This window comes from Macrobrachium nipponense, chromosome 35 (assembly GCF_015104395.2).
Source record: "Macrobrachium nipponense isolate FS-2020 chromosome 35, ASM1510439v2, whole genome shotgun sequence".
Classification (NCBI taxonomy): Eukaryota; Metazoa; Arthropoda; class Malacostraca; order Decapoda; family Palaemonidae; genus Macrobrachium; species Macrobrachium nipponense.
In genome coordinates this window covers 38,097,308-38,113,764 of record NC_061096.1, presented here as the reverse complement: position 1 = coordinate 38,113,764, position 16,457 = coordinate 38,097,308, and the positions used below count along the sequence as shown (strand labels likewise).

At 39.9% G+C, this 16,457-nt stretch overlaps 1 protein-coding gene across 1 annotated transcript in view; it reads left to right on the top strand.

Annotated features, from left to right (window-relative positions):
- The window catches only part of LOC135208652 (wolframin-like), a gene marked incomplete in the record, with an annotated part of 30,751 nt that extends 14,294 nt beyond the window's left edge, over positions 1 to 16,457 (top strand). Inside the window, 2 exon segments of the mRNA XM_064241050.1 lie at positions 13,167 to 14,219; positions 14,221 to 16,457. Coding sequence (XP_064097120.1) covers positions 13,167 to 14,219; positions 14,221 to 15,099 — 1,932 coding nt within the window.

Genomic DNA, 16,457 nt, shown 5'->3' with positions numbered 1-16,457 from the left:
GTTTTTTGGAGGGCTTGGAACGGATTAGCCATTTTGCATGTAAAATGTGGTCCAAGATATGAAAACCTCATAATACGAAAGGTGCCAACGGATTAATTTCGTATCTCAAGGTACTACTGTAATTGGAAACTCAAGTTGAAAAACAACTGGCTATTGGTGGTTCAGTGATTTCTTGCATTATTATTTCTTGCATATTTTGTTGTAATTAAAAATTACAAGAATAAAATATTGTGATTATTTGTGTAGCAGAAATATTGTTCAGTTTTGAAGTATTGGAGGATCCCAGCCTTGATTGCAGTTTCTTTGATAATACACTCATTACTTGAATAAGCATTTTCTGTAGTAGCAGACATTTCCAAAATTGTCTGAAAAGAAAAAAAATATTTCCTTTTCCACTACTGGAGGGTGCGCTGAGACCCGTTAATTCTTCTGGGACTTCCTGTATGTGTGTGTGTGTACACATATATATATATATATATATATATATATATATATATATATATATATCTATATATATATATATATATAATATATATATATATATATATATATATATAATATATATATATATATATAAACACTTGAGTTCCAATTACTTGAAGTTTACACTAGCTCCAAAGTAAAAACACTGCTTCTAGCTAGCTTTAAAGATAATTTGGAAAAGATATATATATATATATATATATATATATATATTAATTATATATTATATATATATATATATATATATATAGAGAGAGAGAGAGAGAGAGAGAGAGAAGAGAGAGAGAGAGAGATGAGAGAGAGAGAGAGAGAGAGAGAGAGATATATATATATACAGTGTTCCCCCCATATTCGCATTCTCCGGATTCGTGGACTCACATATTCGTGGGTTTTTCTTTGGAACCTATCTAGAAATTATTCGCGGACGGACTCGCCCATTCGCGGAATTTTCCGACGAAAATAATCACTAATTAGTGTATTTTGATGTTTATTTTCTTGACTAAATACATTTTTATGATACAAAAATGATTTACTAATTTTCAAATATTAATTTTGATTAATACTGTATTAGTAAGTTTAATAAGTTTAAAGATCATAATAAAAATAATAATGCCTTCTCTTCTCTTTCTCTCTACTACAAAGATGTATGTTTTTTTGTATGATAAATAAAATGATTTTACTATTTTCAAATATTAATATTAATTTATACAGCAATAATATCAATTCATTAAAGAAAATACCATAGTGAGTTAGTAAGATTTTAGCTTATAAATTTAAAAAATTATGGAAGAATGAAGGAAATCCCAGTCAGATTCTTTCTAAAAAAAACTCAGATATACGTATCAAGTTAAGTGACCGAAGGGGGAAGGAGCTGATTTGTTGTTGCCATCAACTGCTCATGAGATTTCCACCCTCTCTCTCTCTCTCTCTCTCTCTCTCTCTCTCTCTCTCTCTCTCTCTCTCTCTCTCTCTCTCTCTCTCGCTGTTTATTAATATTTTCAACAATAATAATAAAGGGATTTTGACGTAAGGAAAAATCTATTTCTGGGCGATTGGCTTGTGTCGCCAGCGAAATATCCTTTAATCTATTATTTCTAGGGTAAATGTACTAACACATACCAGAGAATAAATAAAATAAAGAAAAAGGTCAGTACAACTGACTCGCTCACCCTCCAAGAGGGTGTCGGTATGAACACTAGGCGAGTGAGACCACTACCACGAGCCAAAACAACCAATAGAAATCTCCACAACAAAAACCCTCCATGAGGAGAGCCGACCCACAGAGTGAGCAGCTCGTACTACTACTACTCCATCCCATGCTGCCGACTGCTGCGCCTCTGGTGGCCATCCTGAAGTTAGCAGACAATCTTGGGCGAAGGGATGGGTAGGTGGGAGATTTCGCTGCGACACGAGCCAATCGCCCAGAAACTAGATTTTTCCTTACGTCAAATCCCTTTCTGGGCTCAGCTCGTGTCGCTGCGCGAAATCGTACCAGAGAAATAGCACAAGATTGTAAACAAAAGTAATAAAATAAGTCAGAATAGGTCTCAAATTAAGAAAAAAAAATAATGTAATATAAAAAGGAATATAATTGCTAAAAACAGTACAAATACACTGATACAAATAGAAATATGCTTAAATTACCTTAATTCTAAACATGTTTCTTATCATAAGATAATTTACATATGTACAGAGGTAAATTGGCTTACATGTAACAAAATAGTATCTGTGTAAAGGCATGTATCAAAAATATAATAGCAATTAAAGCAATCAAATATTAATATAAGGAATGCATATGACTTAATATCAAAACCCGTAACCATTATAAATGAGATGTATCCCTAGCAGAAAAAATAATGGGGTAACATCATGAGATCAAAATCCATAATCATCTGTGAGTGGTCCCTGGCAAAAAAAGTAAGGGGCACCCACTACATCATCATAAAAGCAGCTAAGACACCAGGTGAATGTAAATGAACACGGTAGGAATAGACGAACTGTTGGGTGAAGCAAGGTAGAAAGGAGGACTGAATCTTCTACTACAAATTAACTAGAGTCAGGGAAACTATTGTTTCCCGCTGCTACTGCTGAAAATTTCAGAACTTCCAAGGACTTAAGGTAATGGCGTTTGAACACTGTCGGCGATTTCCATCCGGTATACTTTTTCAACTCATCGAAATTCATGTGTTGGAAAATAATTAATCGAGGTGGCTACTGCCCTAACATCATGTGCTTTCCCGGGAAAGAGTCAGGATTGGCTTGCTTAATAAAGTACAGGATTTGCTGCCTGATGCCTTTAATGGATAAAGTACCACCTTTTTCCCTTTTAAAGAGGGGACCCGATGAGATGAGGAGGTCCTAGACAGAAAGGCTCGTAAGGTTGTAACTGGGCAAAGAGATACATCTTGTGGGAAGGGGTGTACCTTCCAAGGTTCCCACCTCATCAAAGGATCTTCATTCTTTGCTAAAAAGCTACGTTCCGGAGAAAGTAGTACTTCCCCTGTGGGAGGAAGGAATTGAATATGATCCGGATCTCTGGATAAAGCCGACAGTTCTGAAATTCTTGCTCCTGAAGCTAAGCTTAATAAAAACAGGGTTTTCCTCAACGAAGCATTATAAACGAGCATGTGTCATTATCGGTTTCTGAAGCCAGCTTTAGAACATCGTTTAAGAACCATGAAACTGACGTAGGCCTTACAGAAGGTCTAAGTCTAGCACATGCCTTAGGAATAGACGAGAAGTAGGAATCCGTCAAGTCTATGTTGAACCCAAATTGAAATATCTTTTTCAAGGCTGACTTGTTTGTCGTAATCGTGCTAGCTGCTAAACCTTTTTCAAATAAGGATCTGAAGAAGGATATAGCTGAATTAACTGTCATGATTCTGATATCAGATTCTCTCAAGAAGATTGCTAACTTTTTGACAGCAGCATCATACTGTCTCAAAGTTGAATCCCTTTATCGGATTCCAAGAAGAGAATATTCTGAGGGTCAATATTCGCATCTTTTCTTTTTGCCGCAAACTTCATGAAATCCATAAAGTTAGGGTTTTGAGAATCCCTGAGGAAGCGAACACGTCCTTTTCGTTTGTACTGACTGGGAGTAGCCCTGGGATTGGGTATTCGAAGAGGAACGAAGGCCCAGCTCCAGAATTAGGGGATACCAATTGCTCTTCGGCCAGTCTGGGGCTACTAGAGCCACTTGACCCTTGAACGTCCTGAGTTTGTTTAAAACTTTCATAAGAAGATTCACTGGGGGAAAGACATAAATCTTCTTCCAGTTGTTCCAGTCTAGAGCCAGGGCGTCCGTGGCGTAGGCCAGAGGGTCCAGGTTGGGGGCTACATAACAGGGAGTTTGTGATTCGCTTGAGATGACGAAGAGATCCACCTGTAGCCCTGGGACTCTTTGAAGGATCCATTGGAACGAACTGTTGTCCAGTGACCATTCCGACTCTAGGGGTACTGATCGGGATAACGCGTCTGCTATGACGTTTCTCACTCCCGCTATGTGAGTGGAGGAGAGATGCCAACTGAACTTGTCTGCCAGGGAGAAGATGGCTACCATCACATGATTTAGATGACGTGACTTGGAGCCTCCTCTGTTTATACAATGTACTACCACTGCGCTGTCCAGAACTAGCTTTATGTGGGAGTAACTTTGGTGGGCGTAATCTTTTTAGAGTCAAGAACACTGCCATTGCCTCCAGTACGTTTTATATGGAACTGACTGAACTGAGGTGACCAAGTCCCTTGAACCTTTTGGACATGGAATACCCTCCCCAGCCGCTTAAGGACGCGTCTGTGTGATGGTAATTCCTGGTGGAGGGAACTGAAGTGGTACTGACACTGACAAATTCTTGACTTTCGCCACCCACCGGCCGGAAGACGATTCTTTAGAATCAGAGGGACTGAGGATAGTTTGTCCCTGGACCTGACATTGCTCGTGAGCGCCAGATTCTGGTTAGGTCCTTCAGTTTGGCTTTCTTAAGACGTTCGTCACTGAAGCAAATGGAGAGAACCCAGGATCCTCTCCTGAGCTCTCCTTGATGCCAGTTTGTGACTTAGAAATTGTTTGACTGACTTCGCTATTTCTTTCCTTTTGGTTGATGGAATCGACAGAGTATGGAGGATAGATTCCATTGAATGCCCAGCCACTGAAAGCTGACTCTGGAGTGAGTCTGACTTGGTCCTGTTTATCTTGAAGCCTAGATATTCCAGGAACTGAATCACTTTCAGTGTGGCTCTGTTGCATTCCTCGACTGTTGAAGCCCAGATCAACCAATCGTCGAGATACGCTACTACCATAATCCCTTGTGATCTGAGCTTGTTGCACTACTGCCTCCGCTAGTTTTCGTGAACACCCTGGGTGCTACGTTGAGTCCGAAGGGAACTACCTTGAAGGAGAATGCCTGGTCTCCTATCCACTGAACCCAGATACGACGGAAGTGTCTTGCAATAGGGATATGATAGTAGGCGTCTGTAAGATCGATAGAGGTGGTGACTGCCCCACGGGGAAGTAAGGTCCGCACCTGTGAGATCGTGAGCATCTTGAACTTGTCGCAGCGGATGGCTAAGTTTAAGCGGGACAAGTCTAAGATTACCCTTCTTTTTTGTGAGCCTTTCCTTTCTTTGGCACGCTGAACAAGCGACCTTGAAATTTTAATCTCTTGACTCTCGCTATAGCTCCTTTCTGAGGAGGTCCTCTGCGTACTCTGTCAATTCTTTGGAAAGGAAGTTGACGGAAAGGTCTGGATGGAGGTGGGTTCGTCAACCAGCATCCAACCCAGGCCTTTTGACACTATGCTCTGAGCCCATTCGCTGAAGTTCCACCGATGGCGAAAGTGAAAACAGCCTCCCTCCTACCTGAAGTTTCTTCATTGGTTTTGGTAACCACCTCGGCCTCCTCTGAAGTGCTTTCCCCTGTTAAACCTGGGCCTCCCGATCCTCTCCCACGAAAGGAACGCTTACCTCTGCCTCCCTTACCCGAGCGGTCATACTTCTGTGAAGCTTGACTCTCGAAGGCTTGATTGTAAGCTGGAGAGAGGCGTAAGAGGTGGAGGGCTGAGGCTGAGGGGATATCACATAAATTGGCTGTGATTGAGCCTTAGAGGTGGAAGGTTGGGCTGTTTGCACTAAGGGCACCGTTGGAAACTTGCTGAGGAAAGCGTGGCTGCTTTTTCTGGTAAGGGTGGGAAACGCCTAGGTTTCTTCTGTCCCTTACCTTTAGGAGTTAGGTCTTGTCTCCTCTTAGCTGTAAGGCCCCAACGGTCCTTAAGGCTCTGGTTCAGCCTCGTAGCCTCTGACTGGACTTCCTTTACCATAGCTTCTGGGAAGAGATCTGCTCCCCCAGATGTTAGACGAGAGCAACCTATTCGGCTCATGTCGAATGGTTGCCTCTTGTAGGACATGCTTCCGACAATTCATTCTAGCAGTGGCAAACTCAAACATATCCGACTGTACCGTTTGAGTCAGCTGCTTTGGTCATGAGCTTAAAAAGCGGCTCTGAGCCATAAGCTATGGTTGCTACAAATCGGACATAGCCATAGAGTTAATTGATCTGGCCTAGTCGCGATTTTGCGTCAAATTCAGCCTGAATAAGGCTATCTGGGAGCCTGGGTAGCTTTTCACCAAACTGCTCCATAGCACAGTCCGGTTTGAGTTTGCCAGCTGAGAAGGTGTTTGGCAGTCCTCCCACAATTCTCCGGCTGAAGGGAGCAACGGAGATGTGGGATCTGCTTCCTTCAATTGAGGGCATGGGTTCCCCCTTCTGGACCGCTGGGATGGTAGACCTCGTGATCTTTGTCAGGAACGGGAGCGGGTACTCTCATCCATTGTGAAAATGGTAAAGGGACTCTTGAAAGGTTGTATCTGGTATTGGAACAATCCATGTCCTCTAAACATCTGAGCCATTCTCTCTGAGCCTGGTCTCGTGAATAGAGGACTGTCTCCTTAGGTACCCTATCATCCCGAACCATGGCTGAAGCTGTAAGCCTTGCGTAGCCTATGAACGGAGGCTGGAGGTCTTCCGGGAAGAAACTCCGAAGTCCTCTATCCTTCGAGTTCCGAATTCCGGGTATGGAAATTAGAAGACCGTCTTGGAAGGCGGGGGCGTATGACGCTACTCTCCATGGATTGTTCATCGAGAACGGAGGTTAGCGAGTCATACGGAGGAAGCTGAGTTCCGCTCGTATCGGAAAGTGGAGGAGAGGCTAGGGGGGCTTCTCTCAGTCCGGCTATAATGGAGTCTTGGGAAGTAATCCTATCCGACAGACGAGAGATCATTTGCTCCATGCTACTCTTTAGGGACCCAACCAGGTCGCCCACCTGTTGCAACAGGCCAGCATTGGAGTCCAAGGCCGGAGCTGCTGCGGAGGTGGGGATGGGTGGCTCTGAATCGGAACCAAGGGTAGCGGAACTGGTGACTCTGCCGGGGTGCGAGATCTCTCTCTGGAGGATTTACTCCTCGAGGACTTAGAGCCGGAGCTAGAAGCTTTAGGCTTGTCCTGCTCCGGGATTCGCAGCCGGAGACTTACGTGAGAGGATGACGCCGAGTCGACTTCTTAGACGACGACGACGTCTTAGACAAGGATTTCACTGCTTGACCCTTGACCTTAGGTCTAACCGAAGCGTCAGGAGGAGTATATAATTCATCACCTGTAAATCCTTGGAAGGATGGAGAGGTTGCAGGAGTAGAAGAAACAGTCACACCCAAGGGTGACCCTTGGGTGTCCACCCTACTTACCTCGACCAACAGGTCGTCTACACCTACCATAGGTTCTACATTAATATCTAAAGTCGCGACGTCTGTGGAGATATCCTGGTCTTGATCAGTTAATGATGGCAGCCAGCTGTTGTTGGATGAAGGCGATAGTAGGGGCCGCCTCTACTGGGTCGACGTATCCTGTCGCCTTGCCTCCGGGGAAGATTAACAGCGCCAACCGCTTCTTCTCCAGATGTAGGGCATACCCTTGGCGGCGTTCTTCCCAAAACCGCCGACCCAGGCCCGCAGGGTTGCCAGTGCGGTATCCTTCACTGCCGGCGCCTGGAAGAGAGGGCGTAGGTTAGATTTAAGAACTCACTTAAACTAAAACTTAAATATAACTTAAACTTAGATGCCTTAAGTTAAAGTGGATGATGAAAACTTAAGCACTAAACAGAAGCGCGGAGCAGCTACCGGAGATGGAATACTCACCCATTCTAAAAGCTTGGCTCACCAGATCGTAACATATGTACACGTCTCATGGGTTACCAGACCTGGATGTCCCCGTGCAGAGTCGCGCATGGAGCATGGGACCGGCAAACTTCGTGTCCACATGGGTCCTGAAGTGTGGCGGCGCATCCCAGATGCTCACAGTTGGTGGCCTGTAAGTGGGAAGACACATGAGTATCTTAAAGAATAACACTTACAGGCTAAAGGACAGAAGAAACTCCGTTGCATGCCGGAGCTCGGAAAAAATTTGGGCATAACCCCCCCCCCCCTGCCCCGCCTGAATAGGCTATAATCCCGGAGATATCCGGTAAAACATGTAAGGAGGGGGAAAAGGTTTAAGTACTTAAGATAAACTTATAGTTAATCTAATAACTCTTAAACCTAAAACGAACCGAGCAAGTCCAGTGCGTAGCGGAGTGTAGTAACTCAGCAATACGGAAGGTTAGCAGGGGACCCACTGTATGTTCCGGTCCACCCTACTGGGTGGACAAACAACTTCCCGCTGGATGCCAGGACTCCGATCATGGAAGGAGACCTAGCAAGGTCGGGAAAGAGCGAGGAGACATACAGGCTCGAGCGAACCGGAGCGACAAGGAAGCAACGGATGGGGGAAAGGCCAGTACCCCCCATCACATCACCACCTCCGGGGCCGGACCGAGAAGCCGGAAGAGGTCCGCGTCCAGTCTGGGTCTGTCCCGTCCTCCCTGGCCCCTCCGCCTGGGGGGAGAGAGGGAGGCATGCTCGGGTATGTGGAGCGAGCGTGGGCAGACCGCCCCACCCTCCCCCGACTCTATGGAAGAGCGGGAGGAGGGGGGAAGGGACTGGGCAGGCGTCTGGCTGTCTCGTGATCGCGTAGTGACACGAGACGGTAAGGCTAAAAATAAGACAAACTAAACCTAGGACCAACCAACTGATCAGAGAGATGCTATCGGGAAGCAATGAACTGAAAAGCGGTAGCAATAGAGACCCACTGGGCCAAAACCGACTGATCAGAGAGATGCTATAGGGAAGCAACCGAACTGATGAGCGGTAGCATAGGCTCAAGGAGCCAGGACCTAGGCTAAGCCAGACGCCTAACTAACCTAACCATAACAAAATACATGGTATAATAAAATAAAATAAAAGAAAGAAAACAATAAAGTAGAGAAAAAATCCAGGAGGTGTATGACTAACCCGAAGGAAAGTCTACCACTCAAAAGCTAGTCAGAGGCCGATACTAAGAGCCGGGACTAGGGGTCTGGAAAGAAGAAGCCTACATAAGGTAAAGACATGCATGCATGACAAACCTGAGTAGACAGTACCCTAAGTAAAACGATAATAAATATAGAGCGTACATAGAGAATGGGATGTTCTAGGTATGGAGACCCAGAGAACCAAACCCACCACGCGGCAGAACCATGCTGCCATGCTTCCGACCCCGAGTTCGTATTTATACCTAAAAAACGGCAAATACTGACCGAGGGCCGGAAAAAACCAACTAACCATAAATACTGAGTACTTAACTTAGCTGCTGCAATAGCTGCACGCTCCATCATAGATAAATCCAACGAAAGGGCAACAAAAACAGAGAGAAAAATATCACGTCTGCTCGTGAGTGCTAACTGAAAAGGATGGCCACCAAGGAGGCAGCAGTCTGGCAGCATGGATGGAGTAGTAGTAGTAAGTAGTAGTACGAGCTGCCTTCACGCTGGGGGTGGGTTCGGCTCCTCCATGGCATGGAGGGTTTTGTTGTGGGAGATTTCTATTGGTTTTTGGCTCGTGGTAGTGGTCTCACTCGCCTAGTGTTCATACCGACACCCTCTTGGAGGGTGAGCGAGTCAGTTGTACTGACCTTTTTCTTTATTTTATTTATTCTCTGGGTATGTGTTAGTACATTTACCCTAGAAATAATAGATTAAAGGATATTTCGCGCAGCGACACGAGCTGAGCCCAGAAATAATAACTGTAATTACAAAAATCGTATGTGAAAGTATTTTTTACAAATACTACGATAATCTCTCTCTCTCTCTCTCTCTCGTCTCTCTCTCTCTCTCCTCTCTCTCTCTACTTCTCTCATCTCTCTCTCTGCTCTCTCTCTCTCTCTTAAAGCGATGTATTTTTTTTGGATGATGATTTACTAATTTTTCAAATATCAATATTAATGTAAACAGCAATAATATAAATTCATTAAAGAAAATACTAAAGTGAATTAAGCAAGATTTTAGTTTTATAAATAAAAAGAATTATGTAACCCCGTGTCCTTGTTGCGTAGCCAGCTTGTTGGCTGGGTTCCAACTGTCAAATCCAGTGTTGCCATCTCTTTCTCTTTTGCTGATATATACGAGATAATTTCTATGGTACATGTGTATGTTTATTAATATTTTCACATAATAATAATAATAATAATAATATAACTAATCTCAAAATTCACATGTGATAGTATTTTAAAGAAGTACAATAATCTATCCATTTCACTCTTTTAAATAAGGACAACCCTCTCTCTCTCTCTCTCTCTCTCTCTCTCTCTCTCTCATCTCCTCTCTCTCTCTCTCTCTCTCTCTATGCTATTGGCTGTTTATATATTTCTAATGGTAAAATGTTTAAGATTACTTTAAAATGATATTAATAATACCAATTCAATGGTATATTTGATGTAGGATAATACTTTAAGTAGACATTTGGTATTTGTGATTTCACATTCCATTGTAAAAAGAAAATGGATGTCTCAAATAGTAACAGTATGAAAGAAAACGTGCATGACCGAATACTTATGGGGGGACTGAATTATTTTCACATACATAACTTAGTCATTTTCAGTACATACATAGTATGTATTTATGTCTAAACATAAAATGTAAGATTTACTTTAAAATAGTATTAATAATATTTCAAAGATTAATATGAACCATAATAGGATATTTTATGTATATTTGATGAAGGATGGTCTTTAAGGGATACTTTGGTGTTTGCATGTCCAGGACAGTTTATGAGCATTTTTAGAGGGGGGGTTCCAAACATTCGTGGATTCTAACTATTCGCGGGGGGGTCTGGTACGCATCCCCCGCGAATACGGGGGGACAGTGGTACCTCGAGATACGAAATTAATCCGTTCCGAGACGACCTTCATATCAAGAGTTTTTCGTATCTTGGAACACATTTTACATGTAAAATGTCTAATCCGTTCCAAGCCCTCCAAAAACACCCCAGTAAATTATATTTCCAGGCCTAAAACACATGTTCTAGGGTTACGACGGAAGAAATATGACTCCAAAAAGGCAAAATACTTGTACATACTTGAGTAATATTCAACTGCATATAATGTTCAACCCCATTTTTACTGCATATATGAGGACTTTAGCATATGTCCCTTAGCAATAAGCCTAGCCTATGTTAGCTGTTGCTACTGTAGCCTAGTCTATGATTCTGACATCTAAATCTAAGAGCTAAAAGCTTAGAATATGCCAATAAAATGTATAAATAATCAGTATGTACTCATTTCAAATAATTATTAATTAATCATTAACTATGATACACAAACAAACAAAAAACAAACCTTCCAATCGATTGTTTACATTCTCAGCTCTTACCCGTCTTACGAGTATCGAACGAGCGCCAAGCAATCATTTTTCCTAGCACACAGTAAGCCATAAATTGTCATTAGTATCTCTCTTCAACTAATGAAACCACCAAACAGTATAATAACCATTCATTTCTATTCTTTATTCTATCTTTACCTAACGGAGATACCGAGTTACTGACAGCTATAATGAAACATACGTAATACGTATACGTAACTTAATAATAAAACGGAAGAAGAATTCTAAAAAATGCGTATTTGTTGGCAGTCTGATTTATTTTATATTTTATGATATCTAATTCACATTTTTTTTTATTAAATGTATTGCATGTACTCATTTCAAATAATTATTAAGTAACCATTAACTATAATAAACAAACAAAAAAAAGCTTCCAAACGTCTGTTTACATCCAGCCCTTACGAGTATCGAACGATCGCCAAGCAATCACTTTTACACAGTAAGCCATAAATTTTCATTATCTCTCTTCAACTACTGAAACTACCAAACAGTATAATAACCATTCATTTCTATTCTTTATTCTATCTTTATGTAATGTTCTTTTTTTTATTAAATGTATTGCATGAATACTAAGTTTTTCAATTTACAGCAACCTTTTACCAATAGAATACTTAAAGCACAAGGGGTAGATGCTGACCAATAGGAGCAGGGACCTTATGGGTGATTAGCATCAGGAACCATGGGAGAGCGGGAGGATGATGGCGAGTTTACTCAGTTGGCGGCGCGGGAGTTTTAAAATTGTTCTCGGTGGTCCGGGCGAATCTCGGGACTTTATAGCAACAACCTTTCGTATCTTGAAAAAAACTTTTCGTATGTTAAGAGCAGTAAAATTTTTCGTATTGGCTTTTGTAACTTGGATTTTTCGTAAGTTGAGCCTTTCGTATCTCGAGGTACTACTGTGTGTGTATATATATATATATATATATATATATATATATATATATATATATATATATATATATATATAATATATATATATATATATATATATATATATATATATATATAAATAAAGATATAGAGATATATAGAGATATAGATGTATGATTTGTTAATAGTATTTCAAACTAGAATAATTCATATGACATTTTGCAACTATACAGAAATTTATACTTTTAGTGCTGTTGAAACTCTCCAGAACTGTTCTTAAATCATTGATATGGCTGATAGACATTTTGAGATACTTTGGATATAAGCTTAGGTAAGCTGTAGAGAAAGTTATAAAAGAAGATCAAATGCATTTGCTGTGACCATAACTAATATAGGCATCCTGTTGGAATTATGTATATATTTCAAAAAAGAAAACCACTCTGAAATCATTGTATGTACATTATGTGATTATTATTTTCATCTTTAACCGATTTTCTTTGGTGAGATGGTTTGTGCCAGCTTTTATTACTTTTTATGAATGAATTGCCAGCTTAGTTATCTTTTCATTACTCTTAGGATTTGCTGATGCTTATGTTGTAATTAACCTAAAAGATTCTGTTTATTTTTCACGTGTTACTGGCAATATTTTGGTGTAATATGTAAATCTGTATTTATTTCTGTCATATATTTGTAAATTGCATTATATCTCAACATGGATATATTGGAGTTCCAGGTAGGCAGCACTAGTCCTCTGTAGAGTAGTCCATAATATATCTTTTGCAATTGCATAGTAGTTATTGGGGAAAGTTTGAAAATATGTAGTTGTAAAAACACGTCCTAAGTGGGCCATGAAATATTTGCAGTAGTTCATAGACTGGAAATGTATATGTATTCATAATAAATTGATTTCATAGATTTGTTTCATCAGAATTATTGATGGTTACGGGATGCTAACCTAATTTTTCGTTTATTGTAATGCACAAAACAGATGTTTTATTTGAATACCTTAAATTTTTTTACTTTTAAAACAGGGAAGCACAAATAGTGAAGATGGCTGTAACCTTGAGAAGCGTTATGGAGGGGAACGGCTTACAGAAGATCACTTGGTATCTTCATCAGTGTTGTATTGTGAGGGTCGTGTTCCACCTCTTCACTACTACATAACTCCCATGGAAACTCAACAACAGTCCCAGTTGCAAAAAATTTTATATTTACCACTTAGATTAATTTTAGAAATTTACAAAAGCTGTTTTCACTTCTTAGGTGTTGTGTTAACAAACTTATTTATGCGAACCTTGAACATAAATAGTCCTCTAAACATGATAGCAGTGTTAAGTTTCATGTCTGCCTTGGTAGTACTTTTAGGAACAATGAAGATAAATGATGTTCTCCCAGTTACTGTTGCTTGTGTTGCACTGATAGTTATGATGTCGTCATCTGCGCACATGCTGCTCATCAGAAAACGCTTTGATTCTTTCCGTATGTGGTCAGTAGTCTTTTCTCACTATTGTCCTGATCTCAATACAGCACAAATAGAAAATAAGTTTAAATCAAGATGTTGGAAACCTTATGCTATCACACTTGTAGCTCTTCTGTTTTATTTAGGTGCTGTGCCACTCACTTCATCAAACCTGCTTGTTAACTTTTTGCCAGCACTTTATCTATTTACAGTACTAACTCTTTTTCTTGTACCAGAAGAGCTGAATGTATGGCAGTTTATTTCTCTTTTTATTCACCTGTTAGCTGTTGCTCCAGAGATTTGCAAAAGGCTTAGCGCTTGGATGCTTCCCATTTTCACTGGAACTGGGCTTGAGGAAGTCTTTGCTACTCATCATATTTATGTATGGCATACAATAAAACTGAATTTAGGTTTTGCATCTGTTATACATTTAGTATGGTGTTCCTGTTGTGCAGCTGTTGTTTTTAAGCATGGCTTAGCATTTCTTCTCCCTCATTTGGTAGGTCTAATGTGGTGCCACCTAGCAGTCATGGCAACTCAACTTGTTACATTATCAAGTAACCTGATAATCCCAGTTGCCACATGGTCAATTCTAGTCATGCTACCATTTTTTCACTCCTTTTATTCTAACCACAGTTCCAGGGTTACTTATTGCAGGTCTCTGTTTGCATATAGGTTTTGAGGTTTACACAGCTATTTGGATTCTCATTTTATGTGTAGCTTTAATTTTAATTCTTAAAAAGTGGTGGCCTAGTTTAATACTATTAAGTAAGGTAGTTATAGGGTGTGGTGTCTTTATATATGTTTTTCAGTCCAGTATGATACAAAGAATACCTTCACTGCAGCATTCAAATTTACTTTGGGAAAATTACAAGAATGTATGTTGGCCCTCTAAAGATACAGGTGCTGCCACTGCTCACAGGTGTTTACCTCTGCAAGGGACATTTGTAAAATGGCAAGGTTCTGTTACTCAAGTTGAAATTGTAAGGATATGGAACTTGCCACAAAAAGTCTTAAACTTAGTACCTGAAGTAATTGAAAAGCCTATAAGGTGTTATGTAGGTAAACGACTAAATCCTTGTCAAGGTAAAACTCCGCCCAGTCACAATGACCATTGTCATGTGATTCAAAGTGCTCTGGGTTCTGACACTTGTGTATTAGATAACTGGAATGAATACACGTTTGAAATCTCTTTAGCAATGAGTTCATCTTCATCATCTTGGAAATTTGGTGCTAGTACATCTTTAATAAAGATAATTGCTGATAATGATTACCTTGAATTCGTGTTAGGATTGCAGGTGGGAGATGAGGTAGAATTTATTGGGGCTCTTGCAGAAAATGTGGGCTCTCTCAATCCTAAACTTCTCTTGTCATCAATCTCGTGTGTCAATTGTAAACTGAAATTGAAATCGGCTAGTAAACAGGTAGTGGAGACTCATTTGGACTTCTGGCGTGTTCCTCCATTTGTATTCAATTTTTTGATGGGTCCAATACTAACAGTATAGAGTTCATGTTTGTAATCATTGCTTTATTGAAAGTAGAGTAGATTTTTAACATCCAGAACTTAGTAGTTCCATATGCAGTTTACTAAACTCAACAATTATCAGTAAAAAAGCAATGCTAGTTAATTTTAGTTGAGCTCATGCAGCCATTAATCTACATAATATGTGTATTTTTGTAGTGATAAATGGATGGTTTTGTCACTCCAATCTTTTTCAGAGTTCACTGTCATTTAATGTTGAAATTCGTAAATGATCCAGTCAGGTTAGAATTTAGTAGTAAGTGAAGTTAAGGAACAGTAATATATTGCGACTGGGAGATTATACTTTAATTTTCAAATCTTGTAGCCACTGAAATTATTTTTTTTTTGCATGGTTAGTAAACAGTACAAATACAGTAAAAGGCAATATGTAGTGTTAATGAATTAGTGAATGGCGATTGCATCTACGAAATGGTTGATTAAATTTGCAAAAAGCCTAAGACTTGCCTTTTCAGCACCTGCAGGTGATATTTTTGGGGCATACATAAAAAACTATATACTTTTTTTATTACTATTCTTATATTGGAAACCAGATGATATTTGATTGTTAATTAGTAGTCGGGAAGTTGAGGACTTCAGAATATAGTACTGTCTAGTATTCTTATACTGTGTATTCTGGTTGCTGTGATAGAGTTAGCAATAATTAGGAACCCAGGTCTTAGTACCACTTCTGATCCCATACTTTTTAAGAAATAATTGTGAATAATTAAAAGCACTTCAAGAAGTTACACATTTAACTTGAAAATAAATAATGCTTGTCTTGGGCTCGGTAGGTGAAGGCTGCTATTGGATTCAGGCACCTATTTGCAAAGAGAAAAAAGTTTGCAAGAGTGACTAGCTTGGTTGGGTATGTTATTAGCAGAGGGATCAGGTTGCAGGAAACTAATGATACTGCACAATTAGGGACCAAACTTCTTGTTATATCAATTGTAGATTATCTCCAAGTGCTTGGTAGTTTTTAGAAGCTATGTCAAATTAAACTTGGCATAAAAGATTTTTTTTTTCCTGTAAGCAATTTATGTTTGCTAAATTAAAGAAGTGCTCAATTATAATTGATCACTAGTACACTAGTACAACTTTTCACAACCAGTTGTTAAACAATATGGGAATTAAAAGCGTGTAAATATGATTCTAAATCTAGCTTCCTAAGCAAAATGAAAAGCTGTTAGTTACTATAGTGTGATGATATTTTTATAGCACTGTATTTTTATTTCTTATGTGTAATGGCACTTGAGACAGATGGGTTGTAGCTCTACAAAATCGATGTACAAAGACGTCATAAAACAAGACTTTTAATAAATACTACAATAGCTTTTTGCAATA